We start from the raw sequence: 12917 nt of genomic DNA, 5'->3' as shown, positions 1-12917 counted from the left end.
TTAATGAGAAACACTATGTTGTCATTAAAATTAAATAAAAAAGAAACAGAAAGAGAAGAAAGAGAAACATCTGATGCCGGACAAGCAAACAGACCTGACTTGCACACTAAACCAGTCTGTGAGAGAGAGAGAGAGAGAGAGAGAGAGAGAGAGAGAGAGAGAGAGAGAGAGAGAGAGAGAGAGAGAGAACGAGAGAGAGAGAGAGAGAACGAGAGAGTGCGGGGGAGCGACAGGAGAGTGAGACGGGCGAGGAGAGACTGGCAGTGTGCTCAACGCTCCGTCTCCTGCCGTGTTCAGACTTGCCCCAGTCTCGGCTGTAGGTGGCTTTTTGTCTTTCGAGTTTCCCCACATCACTTTCCCACCACACACACACACACACACCTTAGGCAATGAGTTCACTCTGAGCCCCCGCACAGGAGCCACTCCTCACGATAAAGACAGAGAGACGCACTGCAGCTTTGGCAATCATTAACCTGCCAGCCAGCCGTGATAGAACCCTACCAAACAAGAGGAAAACAAACCACTCAAATGGCAATCTGGTTAGGCAATGCTGCAATCGTATTAATCATAGTCACATCAAACCAGTTTGAGCTGCATTCTCTCTGACAGCTCATGTATTGCAGAAGAATCCAATCCGCGATGCCTGCGTCATTTGCACGCACACGGTAAGATCTGCACCATGTGTTAGCGCCTGTGTCCAAAGAGAACAGGGCTACCTGGAGGCAGACGGATCGCTCGGACGAGAGAGCTCGAATGAACCCGAGGATGCGTTCACATGCTCTTGTTTCTATCTCCGTAAATGCCACACACATTTACCCGACACACACACACACAGAGACACACCTGTCGCTGTTACAGAGTCAACATCTCTCTTTCATACACACACACAAAACACAGGGGTGTTTAGCCCCATGGCCCTGGCCACACGTGGCAGCTTGTTCCTGGCTGCCGGCTGGACAGCTGGTGAGGGTGAGGTCGCGTCTGTGGCCAGATGAATTGGGTGCTAATAGGAATCAGAGAGGAGGGGGCTTAGGAAGACTACCTGGCCTTGGCTTTAATGCAGGCTGACATTACTGACCAACTGATCCACTCTGCTGCGTCACTGCACAGGAGGGGGACACACAAACACGACGGTGTGCAAACACACACACATTTTTCAGCAGTGTCCAAAAAAACAGGTCACCAGAGCACTGCCACATACATAGAGTTAAGTGACTAGAGGATGCTTTTGGTTGACGTATTGTAAAATCAAGAAAAAAAAAACCCTCCTAAAATCTCACTTGTGCAAAAACAAATGTCACACTAACTACAACTTAAATTTTCATTTGACTTCCTCACATGGTCCATTAAGGATAAAATGACCACACATCTATCAACATGGCTTGTGTGTCACTGACTCATGCCTTCTACATGCAATGGGCCCAGAGTCAATCGGAGAAAGTAGGATAGCCGCTTCTGACTTGATCCAGCAAGGGCAAAAACAAACAGAGTGCAAACCCTAAAGCAATCAGGGCACTGCCTCTGAGATTTTCCCATCAGCTTAGGGCAACTCTTTCTAGTGTCAACTCACTAATTTGTTTCACTAATTGCAACGTATGGAGAGTGCTTTTAAGCCATGCGAGTGAGGCTCTCTGTCTGTGTGTTGAGTGCACTGGTAGTAGATGAAAAGAATGTTAGTGGATTGAACGGTGATGGAATAGCTCTGGAAAGTTATTTGCATGGCACGGGCTGCAGCGAACATCTGACAGTCTCTCTCTCTCTCTCTCTCTCTCACACCGTCACCTGTATACACCTCTACAGCACACAGATAAACACACACAGATTCTCCCTTGACCCCTTTCCCGCTGCATATCAGGAGGATTAGAGTAAGCAGAACTGAACACAAGCCAGTTCCCCACTAGCCTGCATGCAACGTAATATCCAACAACATGCAACATGGTACTTAACATGTCAGATTTCACCGACTCCAGCGCAAGACCATTCTAATCACAGCTCTTAAACACCAGTTAGAACAAGGGCTCACATGACCAAATACCACCAAGAGTTAATGAAAGTTTAGTGATCAAATAAGAATGGCTGCTGTAGGTTCTACTGCCTCCACTACCCACCAGATAATGGCTCGGTCTGAGCTTTTAACAACTTTCCAAGATAGCAATTTGATCTAACATGAGACTATTCTGGTGTCAGTTCTCCACTGTGGAAAATCCACAAAGACTTATCAACCCCGCTGCCTTTGTTTACCTGACTTCTTTGAGGACAACTTTTAGCAGTATTTACAGTAGAAACTCTATTGAGCCATGTGTGAGTGCAGCACTCGGCAATCCATGGAATGTGCCCTGGCCTTCAGTAAGAGGGGGTTGGGGGAACAACCTCACTCTTTCCAGCATTTCTCAACCTGCAACAATGCTTCACAAATCATGTACTAGAAGTCAATGAAGTGGCTTCCGGGACGCTATTGGCCCTGCCAAGAGCACAACTCCCAAGACACCAGAGAGGCGGACAACACCGCATTCATTTTTTCAAATTAAGTGCACCAAGACATGGTCAAAAAACCTACCATCTCTGGAACTCCCAATTCATTGCGAGTTAATCTCTAGATGAATTAAAGTGTTGACAAGTAATAAAACCCATGTTGAAAGAGACCATTTCACTTGACTTAAGGTCCGCGTTGACTTAGATGATTTTCTCTCTCAACCTTTAGTGAAACTTTCAAACATGCACAAGTTCAAACAATTCTGCCTTCATATCCCATAATAACAAAGAAGCTACCCCAAAGAAACATTGCACAACAAATTATCCTCTTGCACGGTCAACATTGTGAGGATCCGGAGCAGACTAGACAGGTGAGGTGCTATAAATACGACCCCAACCGAAGGCTCCATCGAACATGACACTCTGGCCTGCTGACCCTCGGGTCACTCTCTGGCCATGTGTGCCGCCAGCCACCAGAAGGGGTTAAAAGTTAAAGGGCCAAAAGCTAACATTCCTCCGCTAGCGTCTCTACGTTCACCTACTGGAGCGCTAGGTTTCCACACACACTTCCCCCCTCCTGCTCCTGAAGTCCACATCAGACACAAGTGCTCCTTTCACACCCCAACGATGTCGCTCTTCCTATAACCTCCGCCCCTCACTTGTCAACCTAACTTTATTTATGTGTTTGTTTGCGAATGCTGGCTGGACGAGGCTCCGACCGGCCTCCCACCCACGGAGGCCCTGCTGCACATTCTCTCTCTCTCTCTCCGTGGCCACCACTCAGGAGTATTCCCCCTCTCTCTCTCTCTCTCTCTCTCTCTCTCTCTCTCTCAGGAGTATTCCCCCTCTCTCTGTCTGTTGCTCTGTGTCTTTCTCCCCTTTCCCCCACATACCGCCCCCACACTTTTACACGCCCCCCCACCCCCGCTCTACCCTTTCTCTTCACTGTATCTTTAATCATCCCCTGTGCTTCAGTCTCTCTCTCTCTCTCTCTCTCTCTCTCTCTCTCTATATATATATATATTCATCACCCTCTTCTCTCTTTCTCACTTGCTCTCTCTCTCTCTATACATCACCCTCTTCTCTCTTTCTCACTTGCTCTCGCTCTCTCTCTCTCTTTTTCTCACTTGCTCGCTCTCTCACTCTCTCTCCCCCTCTCTCCCCCCTTCTCACTCTGAGAGTAGTGGTGAAGGCCAATGCAGGGGCAGGGGAGTGCTGGATAAAAGAGGGCCTGTGTTCCTTGCCCCACACCCTGGCCAGACACCACAAGGCCTGGCTTTCTGCTGCAGGACGGTGTAGGAGGGGCCTGGGGCCCATGGAGCCGTGCCACGGGGCAGCCCGCGCTGCCAGTACCGGGGCAGGCCCTACCTGGAGCCAGCGAAAGCCTCCACAGGCAGGCAGCTCACAGCACAGAGCAGAGCAGAGCAGGGTCTGGTCAGACCTGTCCACAGAGAGAGCGCAAAAGAAAAGAATAGAGAAGAAAAGCAAAAAGAAGGGAGGAAGGAAGATGGTGAAAAGGGAGACAGAGACAGAGAAAGAAAGAAAGAAAGAAAGAAAGAAAGAAAGAAAGAAAGACAGAGAGAGAAATAGGGCGAGAGAGTCTATGTTTACACCAGTGCTCTACAGGAGTTCAACTGTGACAGCCTTCCAGGCTGACTCATCTAGGCAGGCCTTCAGGCTTTCTGCACATCACATGTTAAACAAACCTCCACCTCCGCTGCAACATGGAGCCGTGTGGTGGGAAAGGCGCTGCATGGACATAAGCGGCCAAAAACTAGGTGGTCTTCCATCATCTTTACTGCAGCCACCTTCTCCCCAGTGTCAAGCATCACCTGGGGGCACGGAACTGCCGCTCACGTCACTCATCAAAAGAACACGCCGCGTCTGGTCCGCATGTGACAGTCGCCAGGGCAGCGAGTCAATTAGTCCTGGCCGGTTCAAACAAAACACAGGTAATGGGCCGGGGACTGCAATCACTCACTGCCCAGATCTGGATGGCGCACGTCGCATGAGGAGGGAGGGTGGCAATCAGGCAGTCAGTTGGTCAGTCGTGTTCGAGCCAGAACAAGCCGAAAAACAACCAACACTGCAATTTCTATCTATTTTCTGCTTCCATATTTAAGAGAGAACAAGACCGAGGTTAAATTACAAGTCGGTAAATGACAGAGGGACCAGATTTATCATCGTGGTGTACGGGATCGTCATCTTCCTCGTGGATTTGGTTCCAAACTCTGTCCATCAGCATTTCCTGTGAACTGCTTTCAATATGTTTACTAATACAGCTAGAACTAGCCAGGGACATCCTGCCGATAATGGGGAATTTGAAAATGTCATCCTGTTTTGACACGTCCAGTCTGCACACAGCATAAAGCACACCAACACACTTTACAGAGCGTAAGTGTCAAAACAAAGGAGGCTTTCTGTACATGGCCAAGGAGGACAATTTCTCACAGCACCGAGAGAGAGAGAGAGAGAGAGAGAGAGAGAGAGAGAGAGAGAGAGAGAGAGAGAGAGAGAGAGAGAGAGAGAGAGAGAGAGAGAGAGAGAGAGAGAGAGAGAGAGAGAGAGAGAGAGAGAGAGAGAGAGAGAGAGAGAGAGAGAGAGAGAGAGAGAGAGAAAGAAAGAAAGAAAGAAAGAAAGAAAGAAAGAAAGAAAGAAAGAAAGAAAGAAAGAAAGAAAGAAAGAAAGAAAGAAAGAAAGAAAGAAAGAAAGAAAGAAAGAAAGAAAGAAAGAAAGAAAGAAAGAAAGAAAGAAAGAAAGAAAGAGGAGGATAGGAGAGGACAAGGAATGGGAGAGAAAGGGTGAGAAAGAGGAGGAGAAAAAAGAGGAAGAAAAGATGGAGAGATCGAGAGATTCAATTGCTCAGTGGGCCTCCATTTCCTTCAGAGTAAATTCACACTGGTGATCATGGCAGTAAACAGCTCCTCTCTCTTTCAGGGGGGGTGGGGGTGTTGGCATTCGGCCCAAACTTGGCTGAGAGGTGTTCAGCTTGATTAAAGGATGGATGTCCCCTTTCAAAATAACTTCCACTACAGAGAGCCATTCACAATCTGGTTCACAGACTCCCCATCTCACACACACACACACACACACACACACACACACACACGTATGTTTCTCTTTTTTCACCTTCTTTTCCTCCCTGTCTTTTTCTAGAATCCTCCCCTCCCCACTCCTTCTCCCCCTCTCCCTTATCTTGTCTACCATCTCTTGCCCTTTTGTAGGCCCAAGCACTTCATCTTCATTGGGGGCAGCTTTTTATTCTCCGCTGAGGAAACTCTGACAAGCCTTCCACTCCAAAGCATTCCAAGATTCCGCAATCCAGCCGTTGGAAAGCCGCATTCACTGCATTCCATGCAAATGCAAGACAGCTCACCAGCCAGTGGGGCCTTTGTGTCGGCCCTCAGAGACAACATATGGACCCATAAGATTATGAATAAACGACCGCCTCAGCACTGTCCTGCCTCCTCCTTCTCCTGCAGTATAACCGCCTTCTCCAATATTGTTATGGCTGCTAAGGGAGGATTTAGGTCACAGCATAGTCACCCCCCCCCCCTCCCCATCCCCAAATACACACTGCCCTCCCACCCTCCCCAACAGCACACAAATCCAACAGAGGTGTAATCAACAAATCCAATTCCGTCTACTACAGTGGAGAACAATGGGGCCCGGGCATGTGAATTAGCTGCTCCAAGAGCCGCGGAGGGTAGTAGAGGTGGGGGGCTGGGGGGGGGCGTGATTAGTTGCGACCGAGGCGGCCACACTTGGGCCGGCTCCCTGGCGGCGGATGTGGGGAGGAAGCGGGGGCCTGTCGTAGTGGCCGCCTCATCGCTTCCTATTAGCCTGGTGCGCGCTGGATCCAGCAGAAACGCAGCCAGCTGAGCAGAGAGGAGAGCCAGCGCGAGAGCCAAGAGAGGGGGCAGCGCCAAAGACTCCCCAGCGCCAGAGCTCACAGATCAGATAGGGAACCCAGCTCAACCAGCCCAGGTCCACTAGGCCTCCTGATGTCTTTAGCACTCATCTACTACTGGAGGACCCTGGCATAGGCTTGGCGGGGCGCTGTGGTTTGATCTCATTTATACTGGGTCACACGCTGCGGCTGTTGCCGGCACAGATGTGGCGTCTATTAGTGGCACTTCTACAATGGTCTGGAGGAAATCTTGGGTTGTTGTTAAGGGACGAAATCGCTTTGATTTGCTCAGCTGAGATTCAAGACATCGTGCGGGCCACCATAATATGCATGATTTCACTCATGCAGGAGATTAGATACCTGCACAGGCCTCTGTTTAAGACTGGCCCATGGGAGGTGCGTGTGTGTGGGGTGGAGTGGGACGGGGGGTTGGGGTCACGTCCCACTGACCACAGTCTGGACACAAAACCAGCCTCAGCTATGCTCCAAAACACTTTACCATCCCACGGTGAACCTGATACCTTACAACACACACTGCCCCATAAATAGGCATCTCCAGATATTTTACTAGGACAGACTGTGTCAGAGATGCCCCATCTTGCAGAGAGAGGGGAGCAATACTGTAGGAAACCAAGAAGGAATTGCAATAATAGACCAAATCTACCAGAATACATTTCAAATGACAAAAATTTAAGAACTGTGATATTGACAGCATCTTGATCTAATAAAGTATCTAACATGATCCCCTACCATGTACTGAGGAGAGAAAATCAGTACAAAGAGAGTTCATCCAAACACACATAGAAAACAAAGCTCTGTTTGTGTGAGCAAGTCATTGAGCAAGTAAAGAGAGAATTGAGCAAGTCTATATATTGGCCACTACCATTCCCACCACCACTTCCAATTTAACCCCCCCCAAGAACCACCCTTGCAAATCACACACTGTCAACAGCAACAGTAGCCCATATTCAGGATATCAGCAAACCAGAGTGAACTCCAAAGGCCTGATTACATGGTAGGGACAGAGGGAGAGCACTCCTTCTTAACTAAATGAAAAGGGACCTGTGTTATAAATATCAGTGGCCAACACTGGTATGCACATTCCTGGAGAGACGGTGCTGGACCGTTCAACACAGCTGACCAACAATCCCCCCCACACACACACACACACACACACCAACACACACAGCGTGTGGGTGTGTTAGTGTGTATGAAGCATGCCTACATCTTCATGTCTTTACCTTTTTCTCAGATAGGACTGAGTAGATAGCACATGCCTCAAAAAACCCAAAGTCTGACAAGAATTCTGGGAAACACATTTTTCCACAGCTAAAAGATGTCCCGTCAGAGAATAGTGTTATCTGAGAGTTAATTCTGCTTTACACAACCACAAGGATTACAAAACAACTCTTATCCAACTGGGCCAGTGGATGCTCAAATCACTTGCAGTGGGAAATTGACAACCCGGGTTAGGGAGAGAAAATTACAATGTTATTTCATAGGAAGGAGAAATTGCTATTTTGATTGCATAAAAATACCAGTAAAAAAGGACATGCCTTCAAGGATAGAATAAAATCAAAAATGTATTGAGAATTTTGTTCTTTTTCTGCGGTCCTTTTTTTTTAGGTCAATTGGGGATATTCCACACATCGGTTGCCCTCCTAACCTGTGCATGCTTGTAAAGAATTCTTGTGTGCCTTGCAAACAGATGTTGCCAACACAGCACTACACCAACATGGCAGAATACAAGCAAACACTCTCACACGCATACACACACACACACACTACAGGCAGTGTACTCGTGCCATCCTTGCTGCAGTTCAACCACGCCTTAAGTCTCCTAAGTCTTCCTGTTATTTTACAAAGCCATATAAGACTCTCAGCAATGGGCTTACTGGCCTCTTACAACAGAACTTCATTCATGACGCACAATTTCATGCATGGCCTGGCATATAAATACCATTGCATTGTCTGTGACTGAAGCAAACCCATCTCCATCACTGACATGAAACTCATTGTTGACTAATAGCCTGCACCTTAGCACTGTACTGCACTACCTATTTAGCATGGCTCCCTACATGAAAACGAACTAAACGCTGCACTGTAATAAAAATGAGCTCAAAGATGATCACTCCTCACTCCCCCTGCATTGAGAGGAGAGAATGGATGCCTTTCATGCCCACTACAGCCCGATTTGCTGCTGGTCACGGGAAACTGTTAGGCACCCCCCACCACCACCACCCCCCTCTCCCTCTGTCAACAACCTTGACCCTCCTGTTTGCCACTAAAAGAATAGAATGCTGTTCATCTGTGGTTACCCAGATACCAAGCACCGCAGTACAAAACCCGCAGATAGAGGACAGAGGTTCTCTAAATATTTTGCCTTTCTGATCTAAAACAGAATGGTCAGAAGCAAACTGTTGTATTCTTTGGTGAGGCAAACTCAAGTCAAACAAAGAAAACTCTTAGCAAAACACAGCACCATTTAGCAATATCCCAAATGACTGCTTAGAACATTTTCAGCAGCACATGCTTTGATAAAAGTGTAGGGTAGTAAATTGGTCCTTACGGATCACTGCAAAGTTTTCACAATACTCTGCAAACACTAGTACAAGCCGAATACACCACAGATGTTAGAACCCAGCAGTCTATCTTCCTCCCTCATTCTCATTTTTGACTCCTCAACAGCAAGTCATCAATTCCCCAATGAAACCAGCCCAGCTCAGTAGCTGGACACAACCACCAGGGGACCAGAGAGGTCAGGTCTCCTACTCATCCTCAGGCGTGGGACAAAATATTGATAAATAGCCAATATCTTTTTGCGATAAGTCATCGATATACTGTGACCAAATATCAATATTTTTACTGAAATATTCAATTAAAACACTGAAATTTGTCTAGACACACTAAAATATACATTTCAATGTTTTGCCTTTTTCTTCTGCTTCATTCACACAGATACGGTGATGTATCGTAGATTAATTTAATGTATCGATTATTGCTGAATCGTGATATCATTATCGTGGCCAAAGTATCGTAACGGTATCAATTTGTGAGTTACTCTGTGATTCCAAGCCCTACTCAACCCTGGCACGACATAGGCACCATAACAGCCTCCTCTCCAACGCAGCCCACTGGACACTGCACGCTCGTGTCCAGTGCCTCATGCCTCCAGAGTAACTCAAGGCCATGCGAGTAAGCAGTCTTAAAGAGGGATGGATTTGAAGGCCAAAGCCATGTTGCAGCTGTCACCGGTCCGAGCAGCACGCAAACGGATAGTGGCCCCTGAGGACAGCACAGCAGGAGGAGAGGCAGCAGCAGAGGAGGAGGAGGAGGAGGAGGAGAAGGAGGAAGAGGAGCAGAAGGAGGCTAGTTCTCTGGAGACATAGATTTGTGATCTACAATCTACGCTACAGATGGAAACTGGCGGTGGATACGAGATTTTGCAGGGATTTAGACAGGAGTAAAGCACACAGATACACCTGGCTCCTCAAGGAGTGCCTCAAAACAACGTAGTCCCTTTGTTCAGTTTATAGTGAACTATTGCATGCTGCTTTTATTCACACCTGACTAAACGGTAGGATTAAACGGTGTGATTCCTTCCTCTTCTGCATGTACATACACATGTGCCATCAAGCAATACCCTACCCTAAAAGAGTATATATACTTATACCTAGCAGACTGCAGCACACACAGACCAGACAGGGTAAAGGTGCACTGACTCACCTCCAGGTCGTAGAACTCCTGGGCGTCGTCCAGGCCGAGCACGCGCAGCTGCAGCCCGCGGCTGTGAGCTTTGCCCCCACTTCCCATGGCGGTGCTCAGGCTCTGGCCGGGCTCCAGGGTGCTGATGCCGGCGTTGAACTGGGCCCCCAACCTGGTACCAGGAGTCTGCAGGGTGCGGTAGGTGCCCTCGATCTCGCCCATCGCCGCTCACGCCTGAAGCAGCGCACCCTCGCGCAAACGCATGCACATATAGCTGAAAGGGACAGACGGAGAGAGAAAATTATTTGGAATGCAAGGAGAGTTTGAGTGTTGATTTTGAATGTGGTACATACACAATATAGTAAATTCAGACACTGCCTCTGTGTATGCTTCTCCAACACAGCTCTGAGACAGACAATATAACAAAAACCAAAGAATGAAACTTAAAATGGTGAGTGCACAGAGACATCTATGGCCAACAAACAACCACTGTGAATCTTTCAGCTGTTTACTTTGGCAAGCACATCCTCTTGTGCACTTTTTTAAGAGACTTATCAAAGCACAGTACCAAGGAACTGAATAGTACCCACTGAAAAGCCAATGTAAGCACGGACAGCAATGATGCACTGTGAAGAGGGAAGGCGGTCATCCGCCCTCAACACAAACTCTAATTACCCCATCACACCTATCTTTTCATGCAGAGATCACAGCTAACTACACAAAGAGTTGCACAACATCAGCGGGCATGTCCTCTGTCCTCCCTGCAGTCCCACACTGAATGAGTCAATGCCATTCTGATAAAGCATAAAAAAACAGTATGTCTGTACAAAATTCCTGTATGAGATTCCAACAATAGGAATGGAGAAGACAGCTTGTAAGGTCTGCATTTACATTTTTGAGCTAGAACTCAGAATGTACCCTACAACACTACAACCTGTGACAGCAATAATTAACCGGCAGGTAACATGCCAGGTCATGTCTCGACACTGGTAATAGGGTGTCCTTTGTGACTGTAATAGGGTAACACTGGTGCACATCCAGGCTGACTTCCCTGTAATCATTGTTAAGGTTAGGATTAGAAAAGGACAACCTCATCATAACACTTTCCCTTTCCAAACCTCGTTTTTCACATCAGACTTGGGGTCTGTGAAAACTACAGTAGCCTACACTGCTTGAGGACTTTTTATTTTTTATTTATCCTCACAACCTGTACAAATATGGGCATTTAAAACACCAATTTATGCAACAGTCACCGCTTGCTTTGAGGCTCTTGGTCGTGTTCTATTCCAGATTTAATGATTTCCGTTGGTGCATTTTTGTGGCACACAGCTGGCACACATGAGCCCATCCCAGAAAGCCACTCTGAACACGTCAACAAGTAATACTACCACACCATGCTAAGAGCAAAGGGGTCGTGCCACTGCTGTGCAAGCAAAGCCAAAAGAGAAAGTAGGCTATTTGGTAGGCTACTGCACATAGCATAACTAACACGAGCAAACGGCACAATTTCACAGCAAGATTTATGAACGTAAATAGAGAGCATACTTTACACATCCCCCTCAGATAGAAAGTTGCAACCATTTTTGTTTTTGTTGCCACACTCATATGACGTGTGTGCTACAATAGTTTAAATCCAGTAGACTACAGTAGGCTATGATGCAACAGGTAGACTAATTTGGTCGCTTTCAAATGCAGAATGCCAGAACAAGATCTGATTTATGTAAGACTGTGTGGACTTGTTTTACTGATTCGGTTAATGACACCATTCAGTTTGTCCACTCAAGTTTTAAACAATCGCGAGGATCAGGCTCAATTAATTTGCCCATCCTAATCTTCTCAGAACAGCACTCGTTTCCTAAACTCATGCATTGCAAGAACCTGAGTCAGCACATTTTTAATTCCCAATAATGTATTCGGTTGATATGATCTGAAAACCGATTAACCAACTTGTGTATGAGCAGGAAAGAGTTTTATGCCAACGAAGGCTGGAAAATCTCAAGCCAACCCGTTTCAGTCTGCGACGAAAACCAAATGCAGAAGGAACCCGATTTAATTTCGCACTGTAGTAGCCTAGTAGCCTAGCCCACGACCTACAAATATATATATATTTTTAAATGTCAACATAATATGGAAAATTCAAACTACCACTTCGTATTGTTTAGGCTAGGTCCTTCTCTTTAGTCACTTAAGCTTTTTTTTTCATTCCTTGTCAATACATGTCGTAAGAGTGAGCGAAAGGTTGGGAAAAACTTAACAAAGCAACCAAGATGTAGGCTATGCCTATTTACGATTGAGAACTAGAGATTTAAAACACAGGCGCTACTTAAAAGTTACTGTAGCCAACGGAGCCGAGTCGCCAACAAAACAGTTCCAACAAACATGCATCTCTACATCCTAAATAACAAAGAGCCCCTCTGTGCTCACTAGCATTTACATCAATTATCGACATTTTGTATTAGCAACAGGCAGAGTATTAAAACACAACTATTTGTAATTAACTTATTAAAAGTAGGTCGTACCTTATGGTTTTCGTCTTGCACACTGTCTGGAACTCTTTCGGCAGTATATCCGACGGCCGTCGCAAATACGAACCGCAGGAAAATCTGCTATCCCATTGGACACACATGCCAGACTTCATGCTCCTATTGGCTAATAGTTCATTGAAACATTTACTCACCATTGGGTGACAGAATTACCTGAGAATTACGTTAGGTTTCATTAGTAGGCTACATTAAGCTACCAAGCGTTGGGGTAGATAGATAGATAGATACTTTATTGATCCCTAGGGGAAATTCAAGTCAACAACCACAAAAAAACCCTTTTGTATTTT

At 46.6% G+C, this 12917-nt stretch overlaps 1 protein-coding gene across 6 annotated transcripts in view; it reads right to left on the bottom strand.

Annotated features, from left to right (window-relative positions):
* The window catches only part of farp2 (FERM, RhoGEF and pleckstrin domain protein 2), a 47192-nt gene extending 34495 nt beyond the window's left edge, over nucleotides 1-12697 (bottom strand). For all 6 annotated transcript variants that reach the window (XM_048252776.1, XM_048252770.1, XM_048252773.1 and 3 more), the window contains exons 1-2: nucleotides 12607-12697; nucleotides 10109-10361 (exon numbers count right to left, since the gene is read on the bottom strand). In XM_048252776.1, the coding sequence (XP_048108733.1) occupies nucleotides 10109-10309 (201 nt within the window). In that variant the 5' untranslated portion in view covers nucleotides 10310-10361; nucleotides 12607-12697. The remainder of the gene's footprint in view (nucleotides 1-10108; nucleotides 10362-12606) is intronic.
* Nucleotides 12698-12917: the final 220 nt, after the last annotated feature.

Source organism: Alosa alosa, chromosome 9, assembly GCF_017589495.1.
Source record: "Alosa alosa isolate M-15738 ecotype Scorff River chromosome 9, AALO_Geno_1.1, whole genome shotgun sequence".
In the NCBI taxonomy this organism is placed as follows: Eukaryota; Metazoa; Chordata; class Actinopteri; order Clupeiformes; family Clupeidae; genus Alosa; species Alosa alosa.
The sequence above is the reverse complement of the archived record's forward strand: the minus strand, read 5'-3'. Positions and strand labels throughout refer to the sequence as shown.